We start from the raw sequence: 26,437 nt of genomic DNA on the forward strand, positions 1-26,437 counted from the left end.
GCACGGCCTTCATATTGCACAGGTCTGGATTGGGGGGATGCTGTTTGTATTCATTTCTTTGTGGATGGAGCCTTCTTGAGTTGTGCAGGGAACTAGCCCTTTATCTGGTCAGCCACATACCCAGCTAAAAATCAGAGAAATCTAAGCAATATCCAGCTCATCTCTGCCTCAGAGCGTTAACTCCCAGTTATGTAGGCCATCTCCCCCTCACTCCCCAGCCATGAAGCCCTAAATCCTACAGCCAAAATATATTTTGTTTGCTATTCGATAGTGGTTTAGAATAAGGATAGCAGGTAGTTTTTCTTTCCCATGTCAGACCCAGTAGCTTGGCAGAGGCTGTGTGGAACACTGTGTAGAGGATACCGAGGCCAAATTTGTTTATCTGGTGCAAACAGGGAATCCTTGGCAACCTTCTCTTGCCACTTGGTCAATTTCTTTTTGCAAATAGCAAACCACTGCTTCTCACCCCACTCTTGCTCAAACTGATTCAGCAATTCAAAAATGAAGATTTATATCCCCTATGATTTCACTCATATGTGGAATTTAAGACACAAATGAGTATAGAGGAAAAGAGGCAAACCATGAAATAGACTCTTAACTATAGAGAACAAACTGGGGGTTACCAGAGGGGACGTGGAGGGGGATGGGGGTGATGAGCAAAATAGGTGATGGGGACTAAGGAATGCACTGGTTGTGATGAGCACTGGGTGTTGTATGGAAGTGCTGAATCACTAAATTCTACACCTGAAAATAATATTACCCTGTATGTTAACTGGAATTTAAATAAAAGCTTAAAAAATGAAGATTTATTTCAATATGAGCTTAAACAAACAAAATCACAAATGTACTTTAAAGCATGAACAAACCAACGCCAGTTAACATGTGAATACCCTGCCCAACTTCCAAAAGATTGGAAATTATAAAAATTATTAAATGTAATACCTATATTTTTCTCTTAAAATGTGAAAGACTCATACTCAAAAACTGAAAAAATATTCATATATTCGTTCTACAGCTCTCTGTTATGAACTTAAAATGTGCCAGAGAACAAGCTAGGACTGGGGACAAATTAATGAAGAAGACAGACATGAGTTCCAAAGCCAGAAAATAGTGTCCTGGATGGTTATCCTGCTTTGTTATCTCCCTTTTAGGCAAAAGGGGAGAAATTGAGAGTTATCATGAATAAGCACAAGGGGAAAGCGTGCAGAATATAAACCTGCCACTTGTGAGGCACGTGCGAAATAATAAAGAGCTTACCTTTCTTGGATTATTTTTTCTTCTTTTACTGCCACAAGAGATAGTGGAATAAATAGTTCCTCTTGGTTCCCAACTGGTGACTGTAACACAGAGAAAACCAACTGGTTTTCCATGGACTGTATCAGAACTATAGATGTGCTGCATTTACTGCATGCATTCTTTTTCCAGTTGAACCAACATTTTAAAATTGCAAGATGGCACACAAAAATCTAGAATTCTGGTTTCCCTTGGAAAGTCACAACTGGCAACATGGAGCTCACAACTGGCAAGAGGGGTTAATGAGGAGGAGCAGCAGCCCCCATGTGAGGCACAGACACTTCCGGGTGCCCACCCCCTCACTTCCCCCCCACCCTTCCCAGCTCCCTCCACCCCCCATGCCCAACCCTGCTGGCGTTCTCAGCACCAGGAAACATTCTCCCAGACAGAGCTCCCACCTGCCTTCCTGTCAGCTTTCCCTGACACCTAACTGTCTCTGTTCCTCCCACCAGTACACCTCTGCGCTCACCTATGACGGGGTGAAGGTGATGGCTGAGGCTTTTCAGAGCCTGCGGAGGCAGAGAATCGATATATCCCGCCGAGGGAATGCTGGGGACTGCCTGGCTAACCCAGCTGTGCCGTGGGGCCAGGGGATCGACATCCAGAGAGCTCTGCAGCAGGTGAGGCGGGCAGAGGCTGCCCCTTCTCCTGGGAGCCTTGTAGGGGATTTCAGCATCTGTTTCAGGTGGGGTGGAGCTGTTTAAGAGAAAAGATAGAGAGCATGCCTGAAGTTTGGACGACCACGGCATTGTTTTGGCAGCTCCTGGCATACATGGAAGCTCAGGTAGAAATTTTTTAAAAGATAATATGGAGTTCCTGGGGCACCTAGGTGGCTCAGTTGGCTGAGCAGCTGACTCTTGATTTGGGCTCAGGTCATGATCTCAGGGTCATAGGATCAAGCCCAGCATCGGCTGCCCACTTAGGGGAGTCTGCTTCAGGAGACTCTCTCTCTCTGTCTAAAATAAATAAAAGTTTTTTAAAAAATAGTATGGAATTCCCAATAGTGTAAAAGCTGTATTTTCTGCTTAGGACTTATGCTGAAAAGGAAAGCCAGGGCTTCTGCAGTTGGAAAGGGGACTTGAAATACATAGGGTTGAAATCCAACCATTTTAGCAGTCTCCTGGAGATCCCTCACTCATGCCATGGTATTCTGGCTGTCTTCATTACCTTTGCTCCATGAGCACATTTCATGACGGGACTCTGACAAAGTTTCTCAGTACTTGTGATCCTATTGTCTTGCTTCTCAGCACTGCATTCATCAATTTTGCTTGCACTGAAGAACAGTTAAACAACAGAGGAAGAAAATGGCCATGCCCATTCCAATCAACTGGCTATGCAAAGGATCCTTAGGCTGAATCTAGATTCAACAGGGAAGAGTATAAATATTAAATTAATGAGACATCTGCTGTGCAAGCTGGATGAGAAAGTGGCACACATAGGCATGTATTTAACATTCCTGGTTTGGAAGTTTTGGGGAGCTTGTCCTCAGCTTTATCACTCTCAGAGCTTCCGGAAGTCTCTTGAAGTCTCTAGAAACACCTCGAGTCCAGGCTGTGATTCTTGAACTACAGATGAATAGATAACACCGTATGGTGCCTCTGATGCCTCCCAGTAGGAAGGCTGTATTTCCAGAGGGGCCTGGGCAAAGAGGGTAGTGCCAGCTCAAAAGAATGTCAGAGTATTAGGCACAGTGGCAAGCCAGCAGCGGCGAAATATTTACATGCAGAGGCCACTCATGACCCACCCTCCGCCCCATCTAATGGACTTGCCTGGATAAGACCAGTTTTACTTTTAAGACTACATTCAACAGAAGGTGAATTGGGGCTCCCACGGGAGAAGAGGAACATTTCTGAATGAGGGAGAAATGTAGAGCAAAATGCACAACCACCCCCATTTGTTTTCCAACCACACGTGCGCAGCTAGGATATTTCACAACCTGGAGAAAGAGATGAGAAAGGAACATCACCAGCTGTTCCTCTGCCTGGATGAAATGCCTTTACATGGAGGAGAACATGTAGTTCTGTCCTTTGGAAAGAAGCAAAGCAGCAGCCATGTGACTATAGGAGGAACACGCTAAGGGGTCTGACAGCAGACATCGGGCAGCTTCCGGGTGATGGCCAAAGATGCAGCATCCGCCTTCTGGCTTATTTAAAATGCTCTTCCTGACTTCACAGTCGAGACAGATTCTGTTTGCAATGTGAGACTGGTTTCAGAAGGTCCCAGGGACTTGCCCTCGGCTTCACCACCCTTCCAGCTCCTTTTGCCTCTCCCATCTTAATTACGTCCCTGTCAGGAGTTTATTCGGACACCACCATAACAGTGACAAAGCCTAGGAGGCAATGTGGGTGGCAAGAAGGGCTCTGAGCTGGGAGGCAGGAGAGCTGGGCTCCAAGCCCAGCTGGGCCCCTGGCTTTCTGAGCGACCTTGAAATACTCATTCAGATTTCCTACACACTTCCCTTTCCTTTCCCATGGCAATGAGGAAGATGGAGAGATCACTCCCAAGTTTCAACTGGCTCCAAGCGTTCTAAGCCTCTTTTTCTCTCTTAGGGTCTAAACCACATCTTTCTGATTGTCAAGGATACTCAGTCCTCCACTTCTGTCTTCAGTGGGGCTTGGCAGGAGGCAAGTGCCTTAGTCAAAAGAATATGACCTCTTTCATACTGTCTTTAAGTCAAGACATGTGTCTGCCTCCCTGGCAGCCAGTCAGCTGTTCCCTGAGAGGCTGTTGTGTGTTCTCGTCTGGGGCCAACTACTGGAGATAAGAGAAGGCAAGACCTACCCCCAAGAAACTCTCTTCAGCCTCTATTGCGGGGTGACCTGGCGGGGGTAGAGAACTAGCCATAAACACAAAACCCCAACATTCTGATCCTAAGATCAGCTATTCAAACAGATTCCTTTTTAAATCTTTGTTAAGAATCTACAATCACACACACACACAAATCTACAATCACAAGAATCTGTTGATGAATGAGACCTTAGAGAATACTGACTTCCATTTTCTCTTACTTTATAGTTGAGGTAGCTGACCCCGAGTGGGCAGTAACTCAACCAGGGTCACACAACAGCTTAGCAGCAGAGACTGGAGGAGACATCCATCCTCCTCCTGCCTCAGGCCTGTCCTGTGGACCCCTGAGCCTTTGCTTGGACATATGGAGCTCTAGGGCCTTCCACACAATCACAGCCACTGTCCAGACCTTTCATCTTCTAGACCCAACTCTTGAAAAACTCACGCCACTGGGGAGCAACTGCATGCCCACAGCAGGCAAGGTAAATCCCACTGACTGCCTGTGGAACCCATGGTTGAGGGCTCAGGTCTCTGCTGCCCTAACCACCGGCCTTCAGGCCTCACATTGGAAAGAGGCCTGTAGTGTTCAACTTGTGTGAGAACTAGGCTGCATGTGACTTAGGGCTGAAGGATAAGCCCATCATTCTAAAAAGAATGGTACAGCCAGCTCTGGTGTGTTGAGGGGTTCCTAGGTACATGAGGTTCTCAACATACTTTACATGTTTGGTCTCATTGAATCAATACTCTGAGGTAGCTAGTTTTATTAATTGTGCTTTATAAATGGAACAAATGAGCTTCAGAGGTATTTTTTAAATTTCCCAAAATTACATAGCTGGTTAGTGGTAAAACATTAAAATTGGAACTCCAACCCCCATCGACTTGCTACTCACTGTGTGTATGTAACTACTCTGAAGTCTCGGAGGTCTGGGCCAGCAGGGGAGACACAGTGGTCCAGCTAGCAATAGCACATGCCCTTGAATAGTATCTGTGCACCCCCATAAGCTCATCCTGCTGTAATTTCCCCAGCAGCAGAGTGAAGGTAACCAGCTGCCTGCCTGCCCCATGCCTGACAGCTGGGGAGCCGTTCAGAATACTAATGAGCCCACGTCCTGGAAAGCCCCAGTGCTCCAGGAAGGAGTGGACATTTGGGTGCCCATAAGTCAGCTTCTGGCTGGCAGAAAAGAACCAGCTCCCCGAGTCAGGCTGTTAGCATTTGGATGTCGTAGGCCCATCGAGGATATGACTTTTAAAAGCTCTAGACTCTTTTTCCCAGAAAAATGCACACATGTAGATTCATCCATTTTTGTATGACAAGGAGACAGAGGACGATGTACACTCCTAGAAGCCCATCCCAAGACTTCAGGTGAAGAATAGTTTCCCTAAATAATAATCATACTTCTTAGTCTTTGTGTTTGCAACCTGTCAGCCAGTGATCAAGCATATCAAAGTGAAGGCATCCCCAGCATTCTGCCAGCTAAGATCTGGGGTGGTGTGGGCATTGGGGGTATAAGACACAGTTCCTGCCTTTCAGGACTCAAGACCCATTTTTCAACGGAAGACAAACTCAAGAAATGCTAGCTATAAAAGTGTGGATTAAGGGCTAAATAACACAGCCACGCTCTCAGTCCTTTGGATGGTCACAACAGAATGCCATGACTGAGGAATGTGGACATCAACACGGCTTCCTATAAGAATGGGACTGGGACTTTAAGTACGGAGACCATATAATTTATTATCCAAACCGGGACACTTACAAGTAAAAGAGAGAAAGCTATTACCAGTTATTCCTGAACAAGAGATGTAGACTGAAACTAGCCCAAGCCAACTGAGATGGATGGTCATGAAAGCCTTAAAGGAAGGATAAATTCAAACAAAGAGTGCATTGGGCTTTGGAGGGTGTGGGTAGAGATATAAATCATATCCAGCAAGAGACCAGAGTCAGGACATCGTACCTGGCTGTTAGGGAGTTAGGAAGAGAAGAGCTGGGTTCTCACCGTGACTCCACCAAGCTCTAGCTTGAAGTTCTTGGACTAACTGCTCAACTTTTCTGGCACTGATTTCCTCATCTCCTAAATGTACGTAATTCTTTTAACACTGCCTGTCTCATTGGCTTGTCACAAGGCTCAAAATAAAACAAAATGAGACAAAACAAAAAAGGAAAAGAAAAAGAAAAAAAAGAAGAATGTAAAAACTTCTTTGAACATGGGGGCAACTGAATGAGATAATTAAGGCCAAGTTCTTCTTCCCATTGTACAGATGGGTAAGTGGGAGCTCAGAGGGATCCTGACTTGCCCTGGCCAGAATAAACAGAATGTGGTCCACTGGGACCTAGTCCCACACCCAGTGGGCACTCAGGAGGAGGGGCCAAGAGGACGGGATCCACCTGAAAGGCAGCCACAAAGAGGTTACAGAAGCCCTGGGTCCAGAACATCTCTGCTGCCTCCCCCAGGAATAGGGGGTGAAGAAATCTGCAGTGTTGATACCTCAAACACTGGAGACACCACCCAGCATTCTTCAGGCACCAGGCAGGAAAGAAAGGCTGTCCTTTAGCATCTCATTGGCAGCAGACTCTGAGCTGACCCTCAACGGCACTTGCAGGAAAGCACAGCTAATTTTCTGTTTTTCACAGAGGGAGCTGGCAGGCGCCAGGATGGCGATGGGAGTTCCAGGAAGCAAGAACTAAGGGGAAACTCAGTCTGACCCCAGTCTCCCTCGGATGGGTGATGGGGGGCTGAGGGCCAAGAAACTCAGCCGTGACGGATAGGACAGCAGTTTCCTGACTGGCCCGAAGTGGACGTTTCTGAGAAGCTGCTGCTTCTGACTATGAATTCAGACCGTCCACATAAATGGTTTTGGGTTGAGCCATTCAGTTGACCTCTCCTTGCTCTGCCATCATGGAAGGGTGATTCTGGGATATCTCCTTTTTCATGCTTTAATTTATTTCAGCATTTGTAAGTCTTGGCTTCTCCCCAACTAGATGGTAAGAGCCTCCAGCTGCCCCATACCTCTCACGACTTACTGTAAATCCTGAACCCAAGTGCCATAAGCTCAGAGTCTCAATACTCCTATCTGTAAAATGGGCAAAGTAACTGCTGCTCTTGCTCCTTACTGGGTTTCTCTGAATGTCAAATAAACATCTTCCTGTGAAAACACATGACAATGCAAGAGTCCCACAGGTATGGAGCCTAGAATTTTGCTAATGATTTCTTTTGGAAACTGAGAAAGGCTTGTAAAAATGACAGTGACAAGACCTCCATTTGTGCTGAGAGAGTCCCTGCTCTGAGATAACATCTTAGCAGACTGAAGGCTTCAATGTTAAAGTCATCTTACTTGTCTTACGCGCCCTCTACCTCATAGTCATAGCAGCAACCGTCCTCGTCATCCTCATCATTCAAATAATGTACACTTTACATGGAACATTCATGTCCAGGGAATATGTGAAGCACTTCCGTTCTTTGAAGAGAAAACCAAGAAACAGGGAGGCTCAATGACCTGCTCATGGCCGAGTAATTAGGCATGACCAGGGCACGGCGGGGGAAATGCCCAGCGGAAACAGCGGGGAGGCATGGAGACCATACTGCCGGGCACATTTCAGAGCCTAGAAAGACAGCACTGTCCCCTGTCTGAGAGGCCACTTGGCATCATCAGTGAAGATACTGGAATGTAACAGAAGCCCTGGATTTTAGGCCTGCCTTTGACCCTGGAAAGTCTTAAGTCTGGAACAAATCAGTTTACCTTCCAGAGATCTGGTTTCTCCCACATAAGGGAAGATCAGCTCTAAATGGCATAACTCAGGATTCCTGTATATGAAGATGAATAGGCATGGAAGTGTTTCATAAACATGAAACACTTGACAAATGGTGGTAGTTCTTATCGAATCTATTACTAACAATAAAAATAACAGCTGGTCTTTGTTGAATACTCACCACGGGGCCAGCATTGATCATAAAATATCTCACTTAATCCTTAAAACAACCTTAAGACATAATTAACTCTTAGTTGGTCCCATTAAACAAGTGAGGAAACTGAGTCATAAAAATATTACACAATTTATACTAATATGCCATACTGATAACCGATGTGATACGTGAGACTGGGGCCAAAGCACAGATGCCCATTTGGATCATTAATGACACCCCTCTTTCTGTTTGGGAAAAACGGTCATCTGCACATGTGTCTCAGTCTGTTTTCCCAAATGAGTTACATAAACCAGTACTCGGAACCTGAATGAATGGGAAAGCCAGAGATGGACAAGAGATGGGAAGGTGAGAAAGAGAAGTTGCTGACGGACTGGGAAGGCTCCCTCCCTCTCATTCTTCCTAGGAGGATCTGCGCTTTGTTTTCTCTCTGAAAGGCAAAGCCAGCCTAGACTTTTCCAGAGTGAGGATTTCATCTGAGAGAGTGAAGAGCTTGCTGTATAATTTGTTCAGTGCTCTGGGCCTGTCATGGCCTCCCCACTGAGACTTCACACCCGAAGGTGATGAGAGGGTCATCCTCAGAGCAGTCAGTCTCCCTCTCCATCTTTCTCTCTTTCTGCTCCCCCACCCCTTCTCTCAAATACACACACCCACCCCCAGCTATTCTTATACCTTCTGAGGGCATAGGAGCTGTCAGAAAAAAATAAAACCCTGTAAGTCTTCCTTTTAAGCTATTTGAAGGGGGAAGTAAACATTATGGGGTTATAGGGCCAGGTTCCTATTGGTGACAGGTAGACACTTACCTCACTGGCCTTAGGCCACACTGATCTAAGGACACATGGTGGTGGGTCACTGTAAGAGAATGTGTTTTCTTGTACCAGAGCAGATGGCATACAGCTAGACTCTTCCTTCACTGGAGGGTAGACTTGGGTGAGAATTACTGGTCATCTACAGAGTGGCAGACTTGGCCCTAACACTCTTGAATCTCACATGCTGACCACTTGACCTTTTATACGATCTTGAAGATGTGAGGTCACGAAAGTTTGATCTGACTCATTTGTGGAAAAAAAATCCCATGCAGCCTATTTGGGGCTGAACACAAATTTTGTTTTAACCAGCTGAGGCTTCTTTAAAGCCCTGCATGCTCTGGTCTTAACATGAAGACAGGGGTGGAATTTTGGCAACTGGGGGACTTAGGGAGGTGAACCATCCAAGGTCACTTTGGTTTCCCAGGGTCAAATTCCCAGTTCCAGGTCTTCAGATTCCCACATTTTTATTCCTCAGCCTCACAAGGGAACGAAGAAACCATATTCAAAACCTGAGGCATTGTAAGGCTGCTGCTTCTCCTGACTCACCAGGAATGGCACACTGGTCCCTTTCTTTCACAGACCTCCTCCTGTTTCTCCACAAAAGGCATGTGTCTGGGGGGCAGTGCCATCTGTAGTATGGTCATAATGGGGGTTGTTCTATTAGGGATGGTGCAGAGATTTCTTCTTAGCATCTACTTTGATCCATGGTTACTATATGCTTAAGGCACCAGACAAAAAATGTTTCCAGGATAAATCTCAGTTTGGTAGGAAAGAGAACTGTGCTGTCATGGCGATGTCTGCTATGGGCAGGGAAGTAGCAAGGGTTTTTAGTAGCCATGTTATTCCAAGACCTCATCCCATGTAAGCTTCTCAGGTTCTGGATTTTTGCTTCCACAGAAAAAACAAACAAGTAGAAGTGGGACTTCTGAGATCATAGCTCACTACTTGGCTTTCCTTTCCAGGTGCGGTTTGAAGGCTTGACAGGAAATGTGCAGTTTAATGAGAAGGGACGCCGGACCAACTACACCCTCCACGTGATTGAAATGAAGCATGATGGCATCCGAAAGGTAAAGGCAAAGGGAGGAGAGGGCTGAGTGGTGCAGAGAGCCAGAGTGGAGGGCCTTGTGAGTCCCTCTTTCCTGGACTTGGTCTCTTTGAAGAGACTCAGGCAATAAGGATTCTAGACTCAGCTCTGCCACTAACCAGCTGGGACTTTGGGCAAGTCCCATTCTCTGAGAATTAATTCACCTGATTGCAAAATAGAGATAAAAACCTCTACCTTTGTCTAGGATATTAGTGAAGATCCAAAGGATGGGAAAGCACTTTGAAAATATAAAGTAATCATTGTGTATGAAAGCTACTGCTTTCCCTGAGGGATTCTGAAGAACTTGAGAATGATGGTTATTGATGAAGTTAAACCATTTCCTCCTGATTCACACTTGATTACATCTATATGTGTGTGCATTTATGTATTAATATATAGTAGATTTGTGTATAATTTTTTAGACTACATTCAGATCCTTGGAAAAGCATTCACAATTTTACCAGACCCTGTGTTCTCTGGGCTCTGCCGGTTTCTCCACGCTTGACCTAGGACACTCCTTCTCTTCCTCTCATGATTCCAGTCATTCTGGTCGACTTTCACTTCCTTGAATATATCATGTTCTTCCTCCCCTTGAAGCTTTCACACCTATTCCCTCTACCTGGAACTCTCTCTACACCAATCCCCTCTCTTTCTAGGGCAACTCTTCCTCTGCCTTAAGCACTTCAAGTAAATGTCGCTCCCTAGGGAAGCCTTCCCTGCCCCTGCCCCTGCCCTTGCCTCATGGCAGCCTCTATTTTTCTCCCCAAGGTCACCAGCCAGTCTGTGGAAGAGGTGGGATTCTGGTCTGGATTCTGACCTTTCCTCCCTCCATGCTCTTTCTGTCACATTCTTTATTCCTTATGATGGCATGATGCAGTGGCAAGAGGCATGGATGGCATAGTACGGCAGAATGTTAGAAGATTGCCATGGATCAGAGCGTTGACTCTGGAATTCTGACACTCAATCCCGGCATCGCCCACCACTTATCAGTCTGATTCTGGACAAGTTATTCAGGTTCTTCATGCCTTAGTTCTCTCATCTGGTAAATGGGGATCACCATAAGTAATGCCAACCTCATAGGCTCATTGATAGGTTTACATGACTCCACATGTGCAGAAGTTCTAAGTGCTGGGCGTGGCACATTGAAAGCAGGGTCTTCATCTCTCAAACACAATGCTCTCTGTGCCTGTGATGTCAAATACAGTTGCTGCTAGCTGTTATGGCTTTTTATTTTTTAATTTTTTTTATATATTTGATAGAGATCACAAGTAGGCAGAGAGGCAGGTGGGGGTGGGGGAGCAGGCTCCCCACTGAGCAGAGAGCCCCATAAGGGGCTCAATCCCTGGATCCTGAGATCATGACCTGAGCTGAAGGCAGAGGCTTAACCCACTGAGCCACCCAGCTGCCTGCTGTATATGGCTATCTAAATTTAATTTTTAATTAATCAAAATGGAAAAGTCAATCCCTCAGTTGCACTAGCCATGTGGTAAGTGTTCAAGGGCCCCATGTGGCTAGCAGCTACCATACTAGTCAGCACAGATGGAGACAGTTTCCATCATCACAGAAAGCTCTACCAGACAGCTCTGCTTATGCTCTCTTCCCAGACCCTTTGCTCTTTTCTCTGGAACCTCACCTTCCATGTCATAGTCTATCTTACCACATCCCATTCGCCAAGGCTATATTCGTTTTCTATCACAGGCTACAAATTGTGCTGGGGACCCCCTGGGCTAAAATCAAGGTATTAGCAGGGCTGTGAACATTTGAGAGAATCTGTTTCTTTGTCTTTTCCACTTTCTTCTAGAGACCGCCCATATTTCTTAGTTCCTGTTACCCTTCCTCATCCTCAAACCCAGCAACATTGATCTCTCTGACCCTTCTCCCATCCTCACATCTTCTGACCACAGCCAAGAAAGGTTCTCTGCTTTAAAGAATCCATGTAGTTAGTTTGGGCACCGCCCCCCCCCCAGATAATCCAGGATAATCTCCCCATCTCAAGGTCTATAACCGTAATCACATCTGCAATGTCCCTGCTGCCACGTCAGGTGACATGTTACAGGTTCTGGGGAAGGAGCATGGACATGATCAGCAGGGCCACGACCCTGTCTACAACAAAGTCCAGGTCTCTATGTCTCTTCTCTAGTGTCATGCCTTCCACACCCAATAGAAGCCATCTCTTGCCCTCCTGTGTTCCCACAGCACACTGGACTCCCCAGGACGTCAGCACACTGCCCCCTGTTGCAAGGCTATTTACACAAAGCCCATACTCCTCCTAGACTGTGAACCCTTTGAGGGCCCGGCACACATTTCCCACCTTTTACTGGGCACACGTCAGGACCCAGCTACCATAAGCCCACAACCTCTGCTAACTTTCAGTAAGCGCCAAACAAGGGTTCCCTATCTGGCTATGACAATAACCATTAGGGGCCTAACCACTTTCCTAACCACCTTTGGCACGGCGATCGCACAATGGCATTGACCCTGGGGACTAAATCTGCAGCAAGAACTGCTCATCCAGAAACAGTCCAAGTCTGAGTTCATTTCTCTCATCCCCTGTTCTGACTCCTGCACTGGAAAAGACACCTACTGGGTTACTTAGCTCTTAGAATCCTCATCTACACAAAATGGGGACATATCATGTTTGTTCTGGCAGCCAATCCTTGTTCAGTGAAAGTTACCTAGGTGAGCGGTTACTGACAGATATGGTCAGTGGCCAGGGGGTAGCACGTGACTAAAGTCTGAACACACTGGGATGACTTGTTTTTTTTTTTTTTTAAAGATTTTTTATTTATTTATTTGACAGAGAGAGATCACAGGTAGGTAGAGAGGCTGGCAGAGAGAGAGAGAAGCAGGCTCCCTGCCGAGCAGAGAGCCCGATGTGGGACTCGATCCCAGGACCCTGAGATCATGACCTGAGCCGAAGGCGGCGGCTTAACCCACTGAGCCACCCAGGCGCCCCTGGGATGACTTGTTTATCTTTTTCAAAGAATTTCAGTCTTTGGTGTGGTTGTGAAAACTATCAGCCTTCGTGGTACAGCTCTCCTTTTCTCCACGCATTAACGCAGGCAAGGCCAGCCCAGTAGGCTGCCTAAGGTCTCACAGTGAGCTATGAATAAATGGGCACCTGAATTTGGGCCCCATGACTCTCCAGGCCACATTCATCTTGCTGCAGCCACTGTCACAGCTAAGTGGCTCAAGTGACACAACTGGAACATTTCCAGTGATTGGTGGCCCCGGGGAGGGTGAGGGGGGGCTCAGAGTACTTTGCTGCCCTTAGAAGGGACACCAGTTATGTGATCTCCTTCCCAGACCATCTTCCTTTCTGATGCAAAGAAGGGTGGGGGGGTGTCATCCCCTGCAGCATACATGAAAACACTGAAGTCGTTCTTTTGTGGAAGGCCTTGGGCAGGCAAGTGAGCGGCTCCTAGTAGCAAGTTGCTGACCATGGTTGCACCTGGGCTCTCCCTCAGAGTCCTCAGAATGGCCTATTTCCCTCAGGGAAGAAAAAAATACTGCTATTTCCTGCTGGATAAAATGGGCATGTGTCTACTATCTGTGAGCAGTTGTGAGTTTGTCAGAATTAAAACATGGATGTTATCCAGTTCTTTTCCCTCCAGGGTAATGGGGTAGTTGAAAATAAAGTCAGATTCTTCTCTACACATGAGCAGCAGGCTAGATATTTTGGGGACATAGTGGTGATGAGATAAGGACAAAGAGAAGGCAGAGGCTTCTACGCTGGCCCTGTCATCGCCCAGCGGGGTGGCCTTAAGTTCCCCAGGTCTTTAAAATGAGTGAGAAGTGCTGGGCTGTGCAACCTCTGATTCCTCTCTGCACTGATCCCTTGGATGTCAATGCAGGTGACAGCATCTTTGTCAGCCTCACCCCTGTAAGTCATACTGTCCCTCTCCTGGCTGGACTGCGGCTTCCTCAGTGTGAGTGGGGTTAGGGACCCTCCCAGCTGACCAAATGCCCATTGGTGTGAACTTCCCCAATCACTCCTCCTGGGAATAGAGGTCTCAGCCCTTTGCATTGACCCTAAGCCTCACCAGAGACTGTGGGGAGCCCCCTCATCTCAAGACTTGCACTTCATCAAGAATTCTCCTCAGGAGGCACCGTAGCAAGATCAGCGGTGCCCAACTTCTGGGAATAGAAGAATTACCTGGAAGCCTCATTAAAAAATATAGATTCCTGGGTCCCAACAGCTGGACACTCCGCTTGTAGAGCGCAGAGAGGAGGCTCACGGGTGTCCACATTTAAGAAGCCTGCTCCTGAGCTAGGCGGCTAATGGTGCCCTAGGTGGTCTGGTGAGAAACACTGGCAGAATGGATCTGAGCATGGGCTTTGGAGGCAGAACTGCCAAGATTTAAGTCTCTGCTTTGCTCTTCATTAGGCACGTGACCTAGAATACGTTACCTGGCCTCTCTGGAGCTCAGTTACATCATCTCCTCCAACAGGGGGATGGATAAGATCCTGACCTGCACAGGACTGCTGTCAAAATTACAGGCAACAGTGCCTCCTGCCCCCGCTGCTTGCAGTGAGGGACTCGGAAAAGTAGCACCTGCCACGGAGTGGACGTTCAGCAGGTGTCTGCTTTGTTTCAACTCCCTTCTTTAGACCACAGGGATTTGATTTGATTTTTTTTTTTTTTTTTTTTTTTTTTTTTTGGTCTGCCTTGAGTTTGAGTGAATCAGGCCAAAGGAGCCCATAGAACGGACAAATCACCAAACAGAAAAAACAGAGTAACCTTAAAATCCACGAGCAAATGGCTGCACTTTATCTTTCAGATCCCGAGGCTATTTTTCACCTTAACTTCCCAATGACTAAATTCTTGCCTAGACCAGTGGGTTCAAGCATCCTTTGTTTACAAGGAATCTGACTTTGAGAAAATCAATTCCTCCCGATCTGTGGCCTCAGGCCTTTTACTCAATCAACCTCCTAGCAAAGTAATTTCTTAGATTCAAGAGTGACCTAGTTGTGCTCATTTTGGTGAACATTATATGGCCTTATCTGATATATGTCATAAAGAGGAGTGGCTGCTTCTTGCTTTGGGGCCTCAGGGACACTCTCCTGATCTTCTGGCCTATATCCTTGGTACTGATGTGCCAACACATCCTCCAGGTATCTGGGGCCCATCTGCCATCCCACTGAAATGTGTGTACTTCCAAGCATCCATCCATCAAACATTTAGCAGTTTCAGATGCCAAAATCATCACTGGCTCTGCTAATGCTGAATCCTCGGGAAATCTTGTTCACCAGAGGGTAATGATTTTTAGAGATCTCTGTCTGAGATTTAAAATGCCTGGCCAAATTCAGGTAAGATCACAAATTCTGATAAGTGGCTACCAAAGAAGAAGGGTAAGAGAGGTTCACCTTTCATCCAGGGGCCAGCACCGTGAACTGAATCATCTTTACCATCATCACTGGTTCTATAGCTATCTACCTGCGGGACTGCAGACATCTGCTTCTCATTACAACTTGACTTGAGTCCCCCTGCTCTGCCCTGTCCTGCCCTGCCCTACCCCGAGGTTCTTTTTTTTTTTTTTTTTTCAGGGTAACAGTATTGATTGTTTTTGCACCACACCCAGTGCTCCATGCAATCCATGCCCTCTCCAATACCCAACACCTGGTTCCCCCAACCTCCCACCCCCCACCCCGCGCCTTCAAAACCCTCAGATTGTTTTTCAGAGTCCATAGTCTCTCATGATTCACCTCCCCTTCCAATTTCCCCCAACTCCCTTCTCTTCACTAACTCCCCATGTCCTCCATGCTTTTTGTTATGCTCCACAAATAAGTGAAACCATATGATAATTGACTCTCTCTGCTTGACTTATTTCACTTAGCATAATCTCTTCCAGTCCCGTCCATGTTGCTACAAAAGTTGGGTATTCATCCTTTCTGATGGAGGCATAATACTCCATAGTGTATATGGACCACATCTTCCTTATCCATTCGTCCATTGAAGGGCATCTTGGTTCTTTCCACAGTTTGGCGAGTGTGGCCATTGCTGCTATAAACATTGGGGTACAGATGGCCCTTCTTTTCACTACATCTGTATCTTTGGGGTAAATACCCAGTAGTGCAATGGCAGGGTCATAGGGAAGCTCTATTTTTAATTTCTTGAGGAATCTCCACACTGTTCTCCAAAGTGGCTGCACCAACTTGCATTCCCACCAACAGTGGAAGAGGGTTCCCCTTTCTCCACATCCCCTCCAACACATGTTGTTTCCTGTCTTGCTAATTTTGGCCATTCTAACTGGTGTAAGGTGGTATCTCAATGTGGTTTTAATTTGAATCTCTCTAACGATGAACATTTTTTCATGTGTCTGATAGCCATTTGTATTTCTTCATTGGAGAAGTGTCTGTTCATATCTTCTGTCCATTTTTTGATATGATTGTCTGTTTTGTGTGTGTTGAGTTTGAGTTCTTTATAGATCGAGGTTCTTATCCCTGTTATGCCCCTCTGTGTAACTACAGAGGACAACCTGGGCAGGAAAGCAAAGTGACACAAAGTCCTGCTGATGTCAAAAGTAATCTAGAGAATTCAGAGTCCTCCATTCCATAGGATCTTTGGAAGTTTTTCTAGAAATCCTGGCGACCCAACTTTGGACATGCCGAATCCTCTAAGACATCATTCCAACACAAGCTTCTCTCTCTGTTTCCAGCCAGGAAATAGACCCAAAATCCCAGGCCCCCTCCACACCTACCTGGACTCCTTCAGGAACCTCCTGACCTATTAGTTGTCCTGCCTTCAGTGTCCTTGCTCTTCTATAAGTCCATTTTCTACCACAAGAACTGGAGCAGTCATTTTCAAATGTGCATCAGGTCCTATTGCTCCTCTGCTTAAAACTTTCCACTGCCATGAGCTCTTGCTCCTTTTTCTCTAGCTCATCCCTCCGCAGCTACGCCAATGTTTTTCTGTCCCTTTACCTGATGGTCTCTATCACTGCAGTTTCATGTGCTGCCTCTCCCTGTCATTCATCCCTGCTCAAATGAAGTCACTTTGGAGAGGCTGTCCTCAACCAAGCTATTTAAAGTGGCCCCCACCCATCTGGCATAATCACATTACCCCATTCCATTGTTTACTTAATGCTTACCCTTCTGATATATTCCCGTTGGTTTATTCATCTGGACTGGGGTTGGCAAACTTCAGTGTGCAGACCAAATCCAGCCCACTGCCTGCGTTTGTATAATGCATGAGCTAATAGTTTTTACATTTGTAATGGCTGAAACAAATCAAGACAGCTGCTTCATGATATGTGAAAATTTTACAAAATAAAATTTCAGTGTCCATAAATAAAGATTCTTTGGAACACAGCCCCATTCATTTGTTTAGATGAGGTCCGTGGCTGCTTCTGCATGCCAGCCCCGAGATGAGGAGTTGCAACAGGGGCTCTATGACCCACAAAGCCCAAGACATTCACTGTCTGCTTCTTTACAGATGAAGTTTGCTGACCATTGGCCTGCATATATATTATCTTTCTTTTCCCTTCTTCTCCACCTCCCTACCACTAAAATGTCAGCCCTCTAAAAGCAAGGACCACAGTTGTATTCTTTATTATCTCCTCAGTGCCTGCAGTATATTGACACATAGTAAGCACATGCAAATAAAGGGTTGTTTATTAAATGAGTGGCCAGTGTACTTACTGGATGTTGCTGGGCAACCAGACTGCCTACTGTTCTGGCCCATATGTCCAGAGATCTGCCAGCAAATATGAAAAAACGTGCTGGCAACTTTGAAGTAACTCTTAAAGTAGAATTCAAAGTCCTACATAAATGTATTACGTTCACATCCTTTGAGTGTGTTAGTTAAGATAACCTTAGGATTGCATGGAGCACTGGGTGTTACACGGAAACAATGACTCTTAGAACACTACATCAGAAACTAATGATGTACTAATGATGTACGGTGACTAATGTAACATAATTTAAAAAAAAAAAAGATAACCCTAGGTTCCATGATGGATAAACTCAGAATTCTTAGCTGTTTAATGCAATAGATGTTTCTTATTCTCCTGGTGACCAGTTTTGGGGCTGAGGGCTCTGGGTAAGACCCAGGCTTACAGAAGCTCCACTGTCTGCTTCATCTTTCTGGCTGTCAATATCTAGCTAACAAAGAGGAAGACCCTGCCCTGGAGATTCGGGGGAGTGAGGCTAGAAGAGAGATACATGACTTCTGCTGCATTCCATGGGCCAGAACCCCATCACCTGCCCCACCTAGATGCCAGGCAGGCTGCAAATTGTAATTGCTGGCTAGAGAGCCACATCCCACCAACACCTCAATGCTAGGGAAGGAGAAGAAGAATCCCTACTGGTCATTTAGTTGTCTTGGCCGCAATAGGCAACTGACTTTTTAAAAAATGTATCATAATGGGTCTCGTTTTTGGAGGTCCTGACTATGGTTGCAGAGGCAGATGTGTAAATTTGACTTGCCAACTGTGCGAGGTAGATCAATGGAATTTACTGCTCTATAATCATCTCTTCTTAGACTTCATTCACTTAAAAAAAAAATCTGATCTAACATCTAGACTCATTTCCTACCTTCAAAGAATCTTTAGAGGTAGATGGAAACAGGAGATCAAAAATTATAACTGGTCCCAGGAGAAGACCTCTCACTGTTAGAATTGTTTAAATCCCCTTCTGAATAGTGGGCCCTATTCTTTACCCAACCACTAACTCTGATTTACTTTCAGAGAGAATCAAAGGTCCCGCATATCCTCCGTAGAGAATCAAAGTGCTGTATAATAATCCAACCAATTTCTCTAAGAAAGGAAAATTTGCTCTCATCTCTGAAGTGGAGTTTCTCTTCAAAAAGCTTTGCCAACTTTCTTTGCATCGAGCTGTGGAACCAGATTTCTCAGCCTGCTAGCTTACGTGAGGTGCAAGCCGGGTTCTGGTATCACCCCGATCTTCTGACTGGCAATATTGTTTTATTTCCCTACATAGAATAAACTTGTTTACAACATTTAACTGTTCCTCTAGCTTTTGATATCAAAGAAACCATATATAAGCCAAGCTATACAATCATTTTAATAGATTTCAATTTAACACTAGTGCCATGATACTGGCTTGGAAAGGCCAATGTCTTTAAAAATTAAAATCTCTTTCTAAGCCATACAGATCTGGTCTATACAGATTTATCTCGCTTCCCCTGCCCCTTTTATCAAAATAATGTGGGATTTTGGAGCAACATTTTATAGTTTAGGGAACACTTACCCTGCATATAAATAGGGTTACTTGCCAAATGAATTTGAGAAATGCTCTATGATATATACTTCTTTTGGAGATTGATAATTTTCAAAAAGTAAACTGATCCTAAAATGTCTTATACCACAGAAACCTGTTAGCCTTCTACTAGGCATTACCCTACTAAAATCATTTCTTAGTTTACTGACAACGTAATATGAGCCACACACTGTGCCCATTTGGTACATGCATGAACTCATTTAAGCCTCAGCAGCCCCAAGAGACAGATACTCTATCAGATACTCAGATACTTTCGATGTATCTGTTCTACAGAGCAGGAACTGGGGCCCACTGAGGTCAGGTAACTGGCCCTAAGGTTAGTAATTAGGAAAGTCTATCTTTTATTTATTTATTTTAAAATTTTATTTATTTATTTATTTGACAGACAGAAATCACAAGTAGGGAGAGAGGCAGGCTCCCTGCTGAGCAGAGAGCCCGATGCGGGGCTTGATCCCAGGACCCTGAGATCACGACCTGAGCCGAAGGCAGAGGCTTAACCCACTGAGCCACCCAGGCACCCTGGAAAGTCTACCTTTTAAACCATGTCTTCTATGCTAGAGATTTATGTCTTGACTATCAAGCCCCCACTTAAAAAAGACAATACCTAATAATATACTGTAAATTTTAGATAAATTAGCTGCCTGTCAAAGGAGGCAACTTGCTCTGTACTGATGGTTTGAGTAGGAGCAGCTAAACCTGTGCTAATTGTGAGGGAGGGAAGGAGGGAGGAAAAGGAAGGGAAGGGGAAGGGAAGGGGAAGGGAGGAGGGAAGAAAAGAAAGGGAAGGAAGAATGGGGGGAAGGAAAAGGAGGAGAAAGGAAAAGGGAACGAAAACCCCTTAGCATCATCTGTGGGTTAAAAAATGATACTTACCACCCTTCCCCCAAGTTTGTGTAGATCATATTAAATAATCTAACCTTTGAGGTCAATGCCCTGGCTTCTATGCCCTGCCACTAATCTGCTATGTGTGTGTGTGTGTGTGTGTGTGTGTGTGTGTGTATAGTCTGTATAGGTCAGATCATTTGATTTCCTCAGGCTTTCTCATCCCATCTGTAAAACACAGAAAATCCCAAGCCTGTCTGTGCTATTTGCATGTCACAAAAAGCAAAAGAGTTAAATGTTGTGAAAGTACCTTGGAAATTGTTTAAAAACATGCATAATGGTACACTACAATACTGGTTTTAAACATTTTCAGCCAGAGGGCTCCTTGTTAAAGGGAATCCCAATATGTGAAAAGGCTAAAAAGCCAGAGCTGTTTTAAAGGAGGGATGAGGAACCCAGAACTTGCCCCCACTTCCTAACCCCTCACCCACCTTCCATAAAAGTGGGGAAAGGTCCCCACAGATGCCCCAGGGTTCCAGGGGGCACTGGCCTAGGATAGTGAGGGAAACAAGACTCTATCCGGGTTTTGCACAAGTCCCCTCGTCACTCTCTATAAAAGGAAGGGATTAGAAGGAACAATTCTTCATGCCTCTTCTAGCTCTGATGTTCTGGAGCTCTAAGTTTCTGGTTCTTGTGTCATTAGAGAGAAATTTTTCCTTTCATGTTCTCTAAAGGTGCCTCACACAAGCAGCATGCACGTTCCTGCACTGAGGATGGATCTTGGCCCAGAGATAGGCCCGAGAGATAGGCCTCTCAGTGGTCTCAGCACTGACAGGGTCCATTGTGGATGTGCGCGTTTCCTTAACAAACATTACCTAAGCTGCTTCTTTGTGAAAGAATAAGCTGTGGTAAGAAAGGCATCGTAGAAGGAAGAGACCTCCAGCTTTGTCCACCAGGAGCCCACGGCACCATGGAGAGATGGGGACGGACAGCCAAACCACAGGACCAGTGGGGACCTCTGGCTCTGTTCACCAGAAGCCCACAGCACTGTGAAAAGATGGGGACCAACCTACACACAGCCAGACCAGATGGGCGTCCCCAGTGGAGACCTACTTGAGGCACTCAGAGTGGGTAGACAGCTAACTGGAGTACCAAGGGCATGGCCCTGCAGTCAGCCTTCCTGGCTGAGAACCTGGCTCGTGACTCTGCACATCTCCGTTTCTTCATATTTAAAATGGGAATGAGGGGCGCCTGGGTGGCTCAGTTGCGTTAAGCCTCTGCCTTCGGCTCAGGTCATGATCTCAGGGTCCTGGGATCCAGCCCTGCATCGGGCTCTCTGCTTAGCAGGGAGCCTGCTTCCCCCTCTCTCTCTGCCTGCTGCTTTGCTTACTTGTGATCTCTCTCTCTGTGTCAAATAAATACATAAAATCTTTTTTAAAAAATGGGAATGATAATTAGATACCCACTTCATAGGTTTTTGTGAGAATGGAAGAAGTTAAAACATAAAACAAAACCACTCAGGAGAGCGCCTGAAACCCAGGAGGCACTCACTGTTAACTGAAATGATTCCCAGCCCAGAGTCGAGCCCCTCATAGCAAGAACAGCACAGCCACTTTCTAGCTGCATCACCTTAGGCAGTCACAAACTCCCCTAAGCCAAATGAAATGGCACAAAAACTTTAACACACTCAGTATCTGACGTAGCAAGAATGTGATCGGCGTCAGCAGTTATCTTCCTTGTTGTTAACGGCAGTGAAACCGCAGAGAGAACTGCTTCTTTCCAACCGAGAGAACGGAGAAAGACATTAAGGTGACAATGCTATCTGAGTTGACCATTGGCGCGTGCCTCAGCCCTGGGAGCCAGAGCTGAATTCTGACCAGTGGGCAGCCTGCTCATCCTTCTATGTGTGCACTTCCAGTTCTCTTTCCCTTTGACCCGATGTCTACAGGCAGCAGAAGGACCAAAGAACAAGACACAACCGTCCCATGATAAGTAGAGATAGAGACCGAAGTGTGTGTTTGTTTGTGTATGTGTATTAGCCACACCTTTCTGCTCTTCTCAAAACTTCCCTCTTTGTTGCCGTCAGGATAAAGTCTGTTCTCTTCAGGCCGGCCCCTGTGCCCACTGCCCTATAGAGCTAACTCTTCTAATCAGGAGCCACTGAACTTACGAATCTAGTCAGAGTCTTGCTTTCACATCTTGACCCATGTTCATGTTCTCTCCAGTCTAAAAGGCTTGGACCCAACCTCTTCATGATCTCATGTGTTGCATGTGTCATCTCTTTCCAAATAGGCTGGGGGACTTCTTAGGTGCAAGGACTTGCTCTTAGACTTTAGTATCTCTCTCAACCCACCAAACAGTACTCCCGGTGTTTTGCACACAGAGCTTTGCACACAACAGTGATCCAATAAATATTTGCTGAAAGACCTTGCAAAATGAGCCAGGATAAATAACCTACTGATTTAAAAAAAAAAAAAAAAGTTTTCAGCCAGTATTTTTAGGCACTCATACATCCTCAGTATTAAAATAGTTTGTAATTGGAAATAAGAGAAACAAATGTTAAAGGATAAAATAATCATCACCTAGGAAGTTAAATCTAGATGGAAAAATACAGTAAATCTAAAAAGAAAGCAAAAGGAATGTAATTTTTAAATTGTATGATTCCAACTACCATTCAGAATGAGCTCAGGAAAAGAAGGATTAATAGGCAGGAGGAAAAAGGGGTTGACTTATAAACATCTGCAGGAAATTAAACTTCCGCGGCCCTGGCTTGCATTGTACAAGTTCAGCTGCTTTAACAGTTAAGTCCACCCTGCTTAAAGGGTGGGCACTTTCCAGGCTCAGCTCATCATGGTGAGGATGTTCATAGGGATGGGGCTGGGAGAACCTGGAGAGCATTTTATCTCTCTTTGTTTTTATCTACTAATACTTTAGAGCCTGGTGTGCCCAGTATTGTATGGTGTGATGCCGAGGCCCTTGCTTTTTGGTCTGGTGTTGGCTGGTCCACAGGAGGCCAGTCCTGAAGAGCCTGGCTCATCTTCTGTCACGACCTTCCTCTCCTTAACAGATTGGTTACTGGAATGAAGATGATAAGTTTGTCCCTGCAGCCACCGATGCTCAAGCTGGGGGGGACAATTCAAGTGTCCAGAATAGGACGTACATCGTCACCACAATCCTAGTGAGTACTCGGTCCTTCATTGAGGTTATCCGGGATGCAAACCAGACCAACACAAAGGTCTTCCCCAGGAGCAAAAGTCAGTCACTCTTCTTGCCCAAACTGTGTCACAGTTAGAAAGAGGGAGTAGGAAAGGGAAGAAGTCAGAGAGGCCATTTTCAGTGTGGCTCTGCCGTGATTTCATTTTGTATCCTATGTATTGAGCCATAGTTTCCCCATATATAAAACATAATGGTGAGACTAAAATTATGGTGGTTCTCAGACTTTACATTCCCTCAGCAGAAGCCGTTTCAAAGACTTTTAGCCCAGAACCTTAGGTGCTTTATAGCCACTTTCTAAAATGGCAGTGCTGAGAATCTCAGTGATTGACCATGAGAAAGCTGGAGACTGTTTAGGGTCTACTTGCCCAGCATAGTGCCCCTAGAGGTACCTCCAAAATCTACAGAGCTCCTGGAACATAATTTCAAAAGGGGAGCCCTACATCTCAAGGGTGAAATATTCTTATTTTAAGAGTTTGCTTCCTTAACCCAAGAAGTCTTGTAATAGAGGGAGCAGAAATGCAGGACATGGATTTAGGGACTTAGAAAGCCTTCTCCAAAGTTAGCCAAGGTTGGTGAAATCCTCCTCTGCCAGGCCAAAGTCCTCCCTACCTCTGAGTTGACCCACAACCCACATTCTCTCTCCCTCCATTTCTCCACCAGGAAGATCCTTATGTGATGCTCAAGAAGAACGCCAACCAATTTGAGGGCAATGACCGCTACGAGGGCTACTGTGTGGAGCTGGCAGCAGAGATTGCCAAGCATGTGGGCTACTCCTACCGTCTTGAGATTGTCAGTGATGGAAAATATGGAGCCCGTGACCCTGACACCAAGGCTTGGAATGGCATGGTGGGAGAGCTGGTCTATGGAGTAAGTTCTCCACTTGGGAATTGGAGGGCAGAGAGAGGGTCTGAAAGAAAATCATTTGGTGGTTGGCTGGCCCTGCCCACAGATACCTGTTGGACCCCTTACTTAGTATTGTTGCTGCCGAAAAGATGAGGGCTTCAAGATCCATTATCTTTAGACATTGTCTCTCAAGGTTCCTGGTCCCAGCTTCCTCAGCCAAATCGGCTCACTCTTGTAACTTCTGCTGATCTTCATCTAACACAGGCGATAGCTGAGCTTCAGAACCAGTTTTCCCAAGGCAGACTGCTGAGTCACCACTTCCCTGCTCAAAGTCATTTATGGCCCTGCCATAGAAATATATTCTCTGGCATTAGATGCATCCTGGATCCAACCCAACTTTCTAGTCACTCACCCCAATACTCCCTCTCTTGTACCTTTTACTGTTGCCAAACTACCCCAAGTCTTTCTGTTGCATAGAGTGCTTCCTTCCATTCCACACCCCCAAAGGCCTGTCCCTCCTCCAACGTCTGTATCAAATATTGCTCTTTCCAAGGTGTCATTTCTTTCTCCCCATAAGAGGTATAAACGCTCCTTTCTAAATCCTCTTGCCTTCTCCTGTAGGATTTAGTTTCTTCTTCTATTATCGCTTACCCTGCCTTGTAAAATAGTTACCTGTGTCATCGGAGTAGATCTCTCTGTCTTTGTGTCACTCACTACACTTGAAATAACACCATGCACAATTGCTATAAAACCTTCAATAAGTTGAAGCAGTTTTGAGAAGCCACTGTGCCTGAATTGCTTTAAGTATTTAAGGAACCACTGAGAAGTAAAAGATCTGATCTCTGTCCCCAAGGATCTTAACATTTTATGGGGTAGAAAATATAATGAGAGAGAAGAGTAAAAGATAGCACAGTTCAAGGATCAGGCAAGAGGCTGACATGAGCTTGTCTAGCCCTCAAGAGGGATATGGAAACTGAAAAGTGGCCACGTTCAAATACAGAGAAGGGCAGCCCAGGAATTTCTAGTGATAGAAATAAGAAAGAGTGGGGAAAATACTGGCCGCTTATGCAGAGGACCTGGACTGAGTGTCAGGGCTATGGGTGGGTAAGAAATGACATGGGGAAGAGTGGATTAATTCAGTGGGCACTGGGAGATGATGAAGATACTTGAGCAGAGAAACAACAAAAGGCAACATAAGAAGACGTCAGCCACCACTTGCAGGAAAGGGGCCACTCTAGCTTCATGTGATGAAGTTGAAGGCTGCAGGCTGGGTTTTTGAGCAGAAGCATATGCTAAGTCCCAGGTTGATGTTGAGTTCCGGTCAGGATGAATCAACCATTTAGGTTAAATTTCATTGTCCCATATCAGGACAATAGGAGTCTTGATGGCCTTGAGAGCCATACAAAGGGAATTCGAAGGAGAGATGTGGTAAGGAAAATCTTCCACAGGAAAGTGGCTTTTTGAGATGACATGGTAAGATGGTTACTGTATCGTGGAAGGGGGGTATGTGTTGCTACCCTTGCTCCTCCCTCCTCCTCTTTCTCTCACCTTGGGAAGCTCCACTACCGACAAAGACCTGGACGGTTACTGCTGCATCTGGAGGCTGGTTTCCATGGGAACCTCCACTAGCATTCATCTTTGCCCTCATCCCATGGAACATAGTTCCCTTAGCAAAAGGCCTGTGATCCAGGCAGAACAATGGTATTGTCCTTCTGATGTCAAGCGCCCCAACAGCCAACAGTCAATGATGGGTCACTGACTCATCTGTAAGAAATCAGAGTTACCTCTGACGCCCCAGGGCCCATCCTTCCCTATCCATCTCCTCCTCTCCATCGGGCCTGTCCTGTGCAATATAAACTATATTCTGAGGACTCCTTGATGGGCCCAGTTCAGTACTCGCCTTTCAATTTTGGTCTGGGTTTCTTTTTCTGCCCCCCTGAGAAAGAATAGAGGAGTTTAAGGAAGCATCTGTCAGCCACAAATAACTAGAAGACTGGACAAAACTCATTAGGAGCCCTCCAAATTTGTTCTTTCTGTACCTTTTAAATAACTAAACCAATCAAGGTCTCTCATCTCCCTTTTCCTCCCTCTTTTTCTTAACAAAAAGTGTAGTAGTAGCCTGTCCACACGTAGTATGTGCCAAGTACCATGCTAAATACTTTACCCCCATTATTTCACATACTCTAACAACCCATTAAGATATATGTAATTATTTTCCACACTTTACAGATAAGGACATAGAGGCCCAGTGAGGGGTGGGTCATTTGGCCTAGGATAGCTAGTAAAAGCTGAGTTGTGACATGTAGCCTGGATCCCAGCTGTACTCTGGGTCCTACTGCCTCTCTACAAATCATACCATCCAATCACTGGACCGTAAGGCCACTGTTAACTGGGAATGAGAACAGCAACCGCGCCTGCATTCTCAG

The 26,437-nt window shown here is 45.6% G+C and overlaps 1 protein-coding gene across 3 annotated transcripts in view; it reads left to right on the forward strand.

Moving 5' to 3' along the window:
* Positions 1–26,437, forward strand: part of GRIA1 (glutamate ionotropic receptor AMPA type subunit 1) — a 306,213-nt gene that overhangs the window by 183,036 nt on the left and 96,740 nt on the right. For all 3 annotated transcript variants that reach the window (XM_059417205.1, XM_059417204.1, XM_059417206.1), the window contains 4 exons: positions 1,746–1,913; positions 9,769–9,873; positions 23,020–23,130; positions 23,829–24,035. In XM_059417205.1, coding sequence (XP_059273188.1) covers positions 1,746–1,913; positions 9,769–9,873; positions 23,020–23,130; positions 23,829–24,035 — 591 coding nt within the window. The remainder of the gene's footprint in view (positions 1–1,745; positions 1,914–9,768; positions 9,874–23,019; positions 23,131–23,828; positions 24,036–26,437) is intronic.

Source organism: Mustela nigripes, chromosome 12 (assembly GCF_022355385.1).
Source record: "Mustela nigripes isolate SB6536 chromosome 12, MUSNIG.SB6536, whole genome shotgun sequence".
NCBI lineage: Eukaryota > Metazoa > Chordata > Mammalia > Carnivora > Mustelidae > Mustela > Mustela nigripes.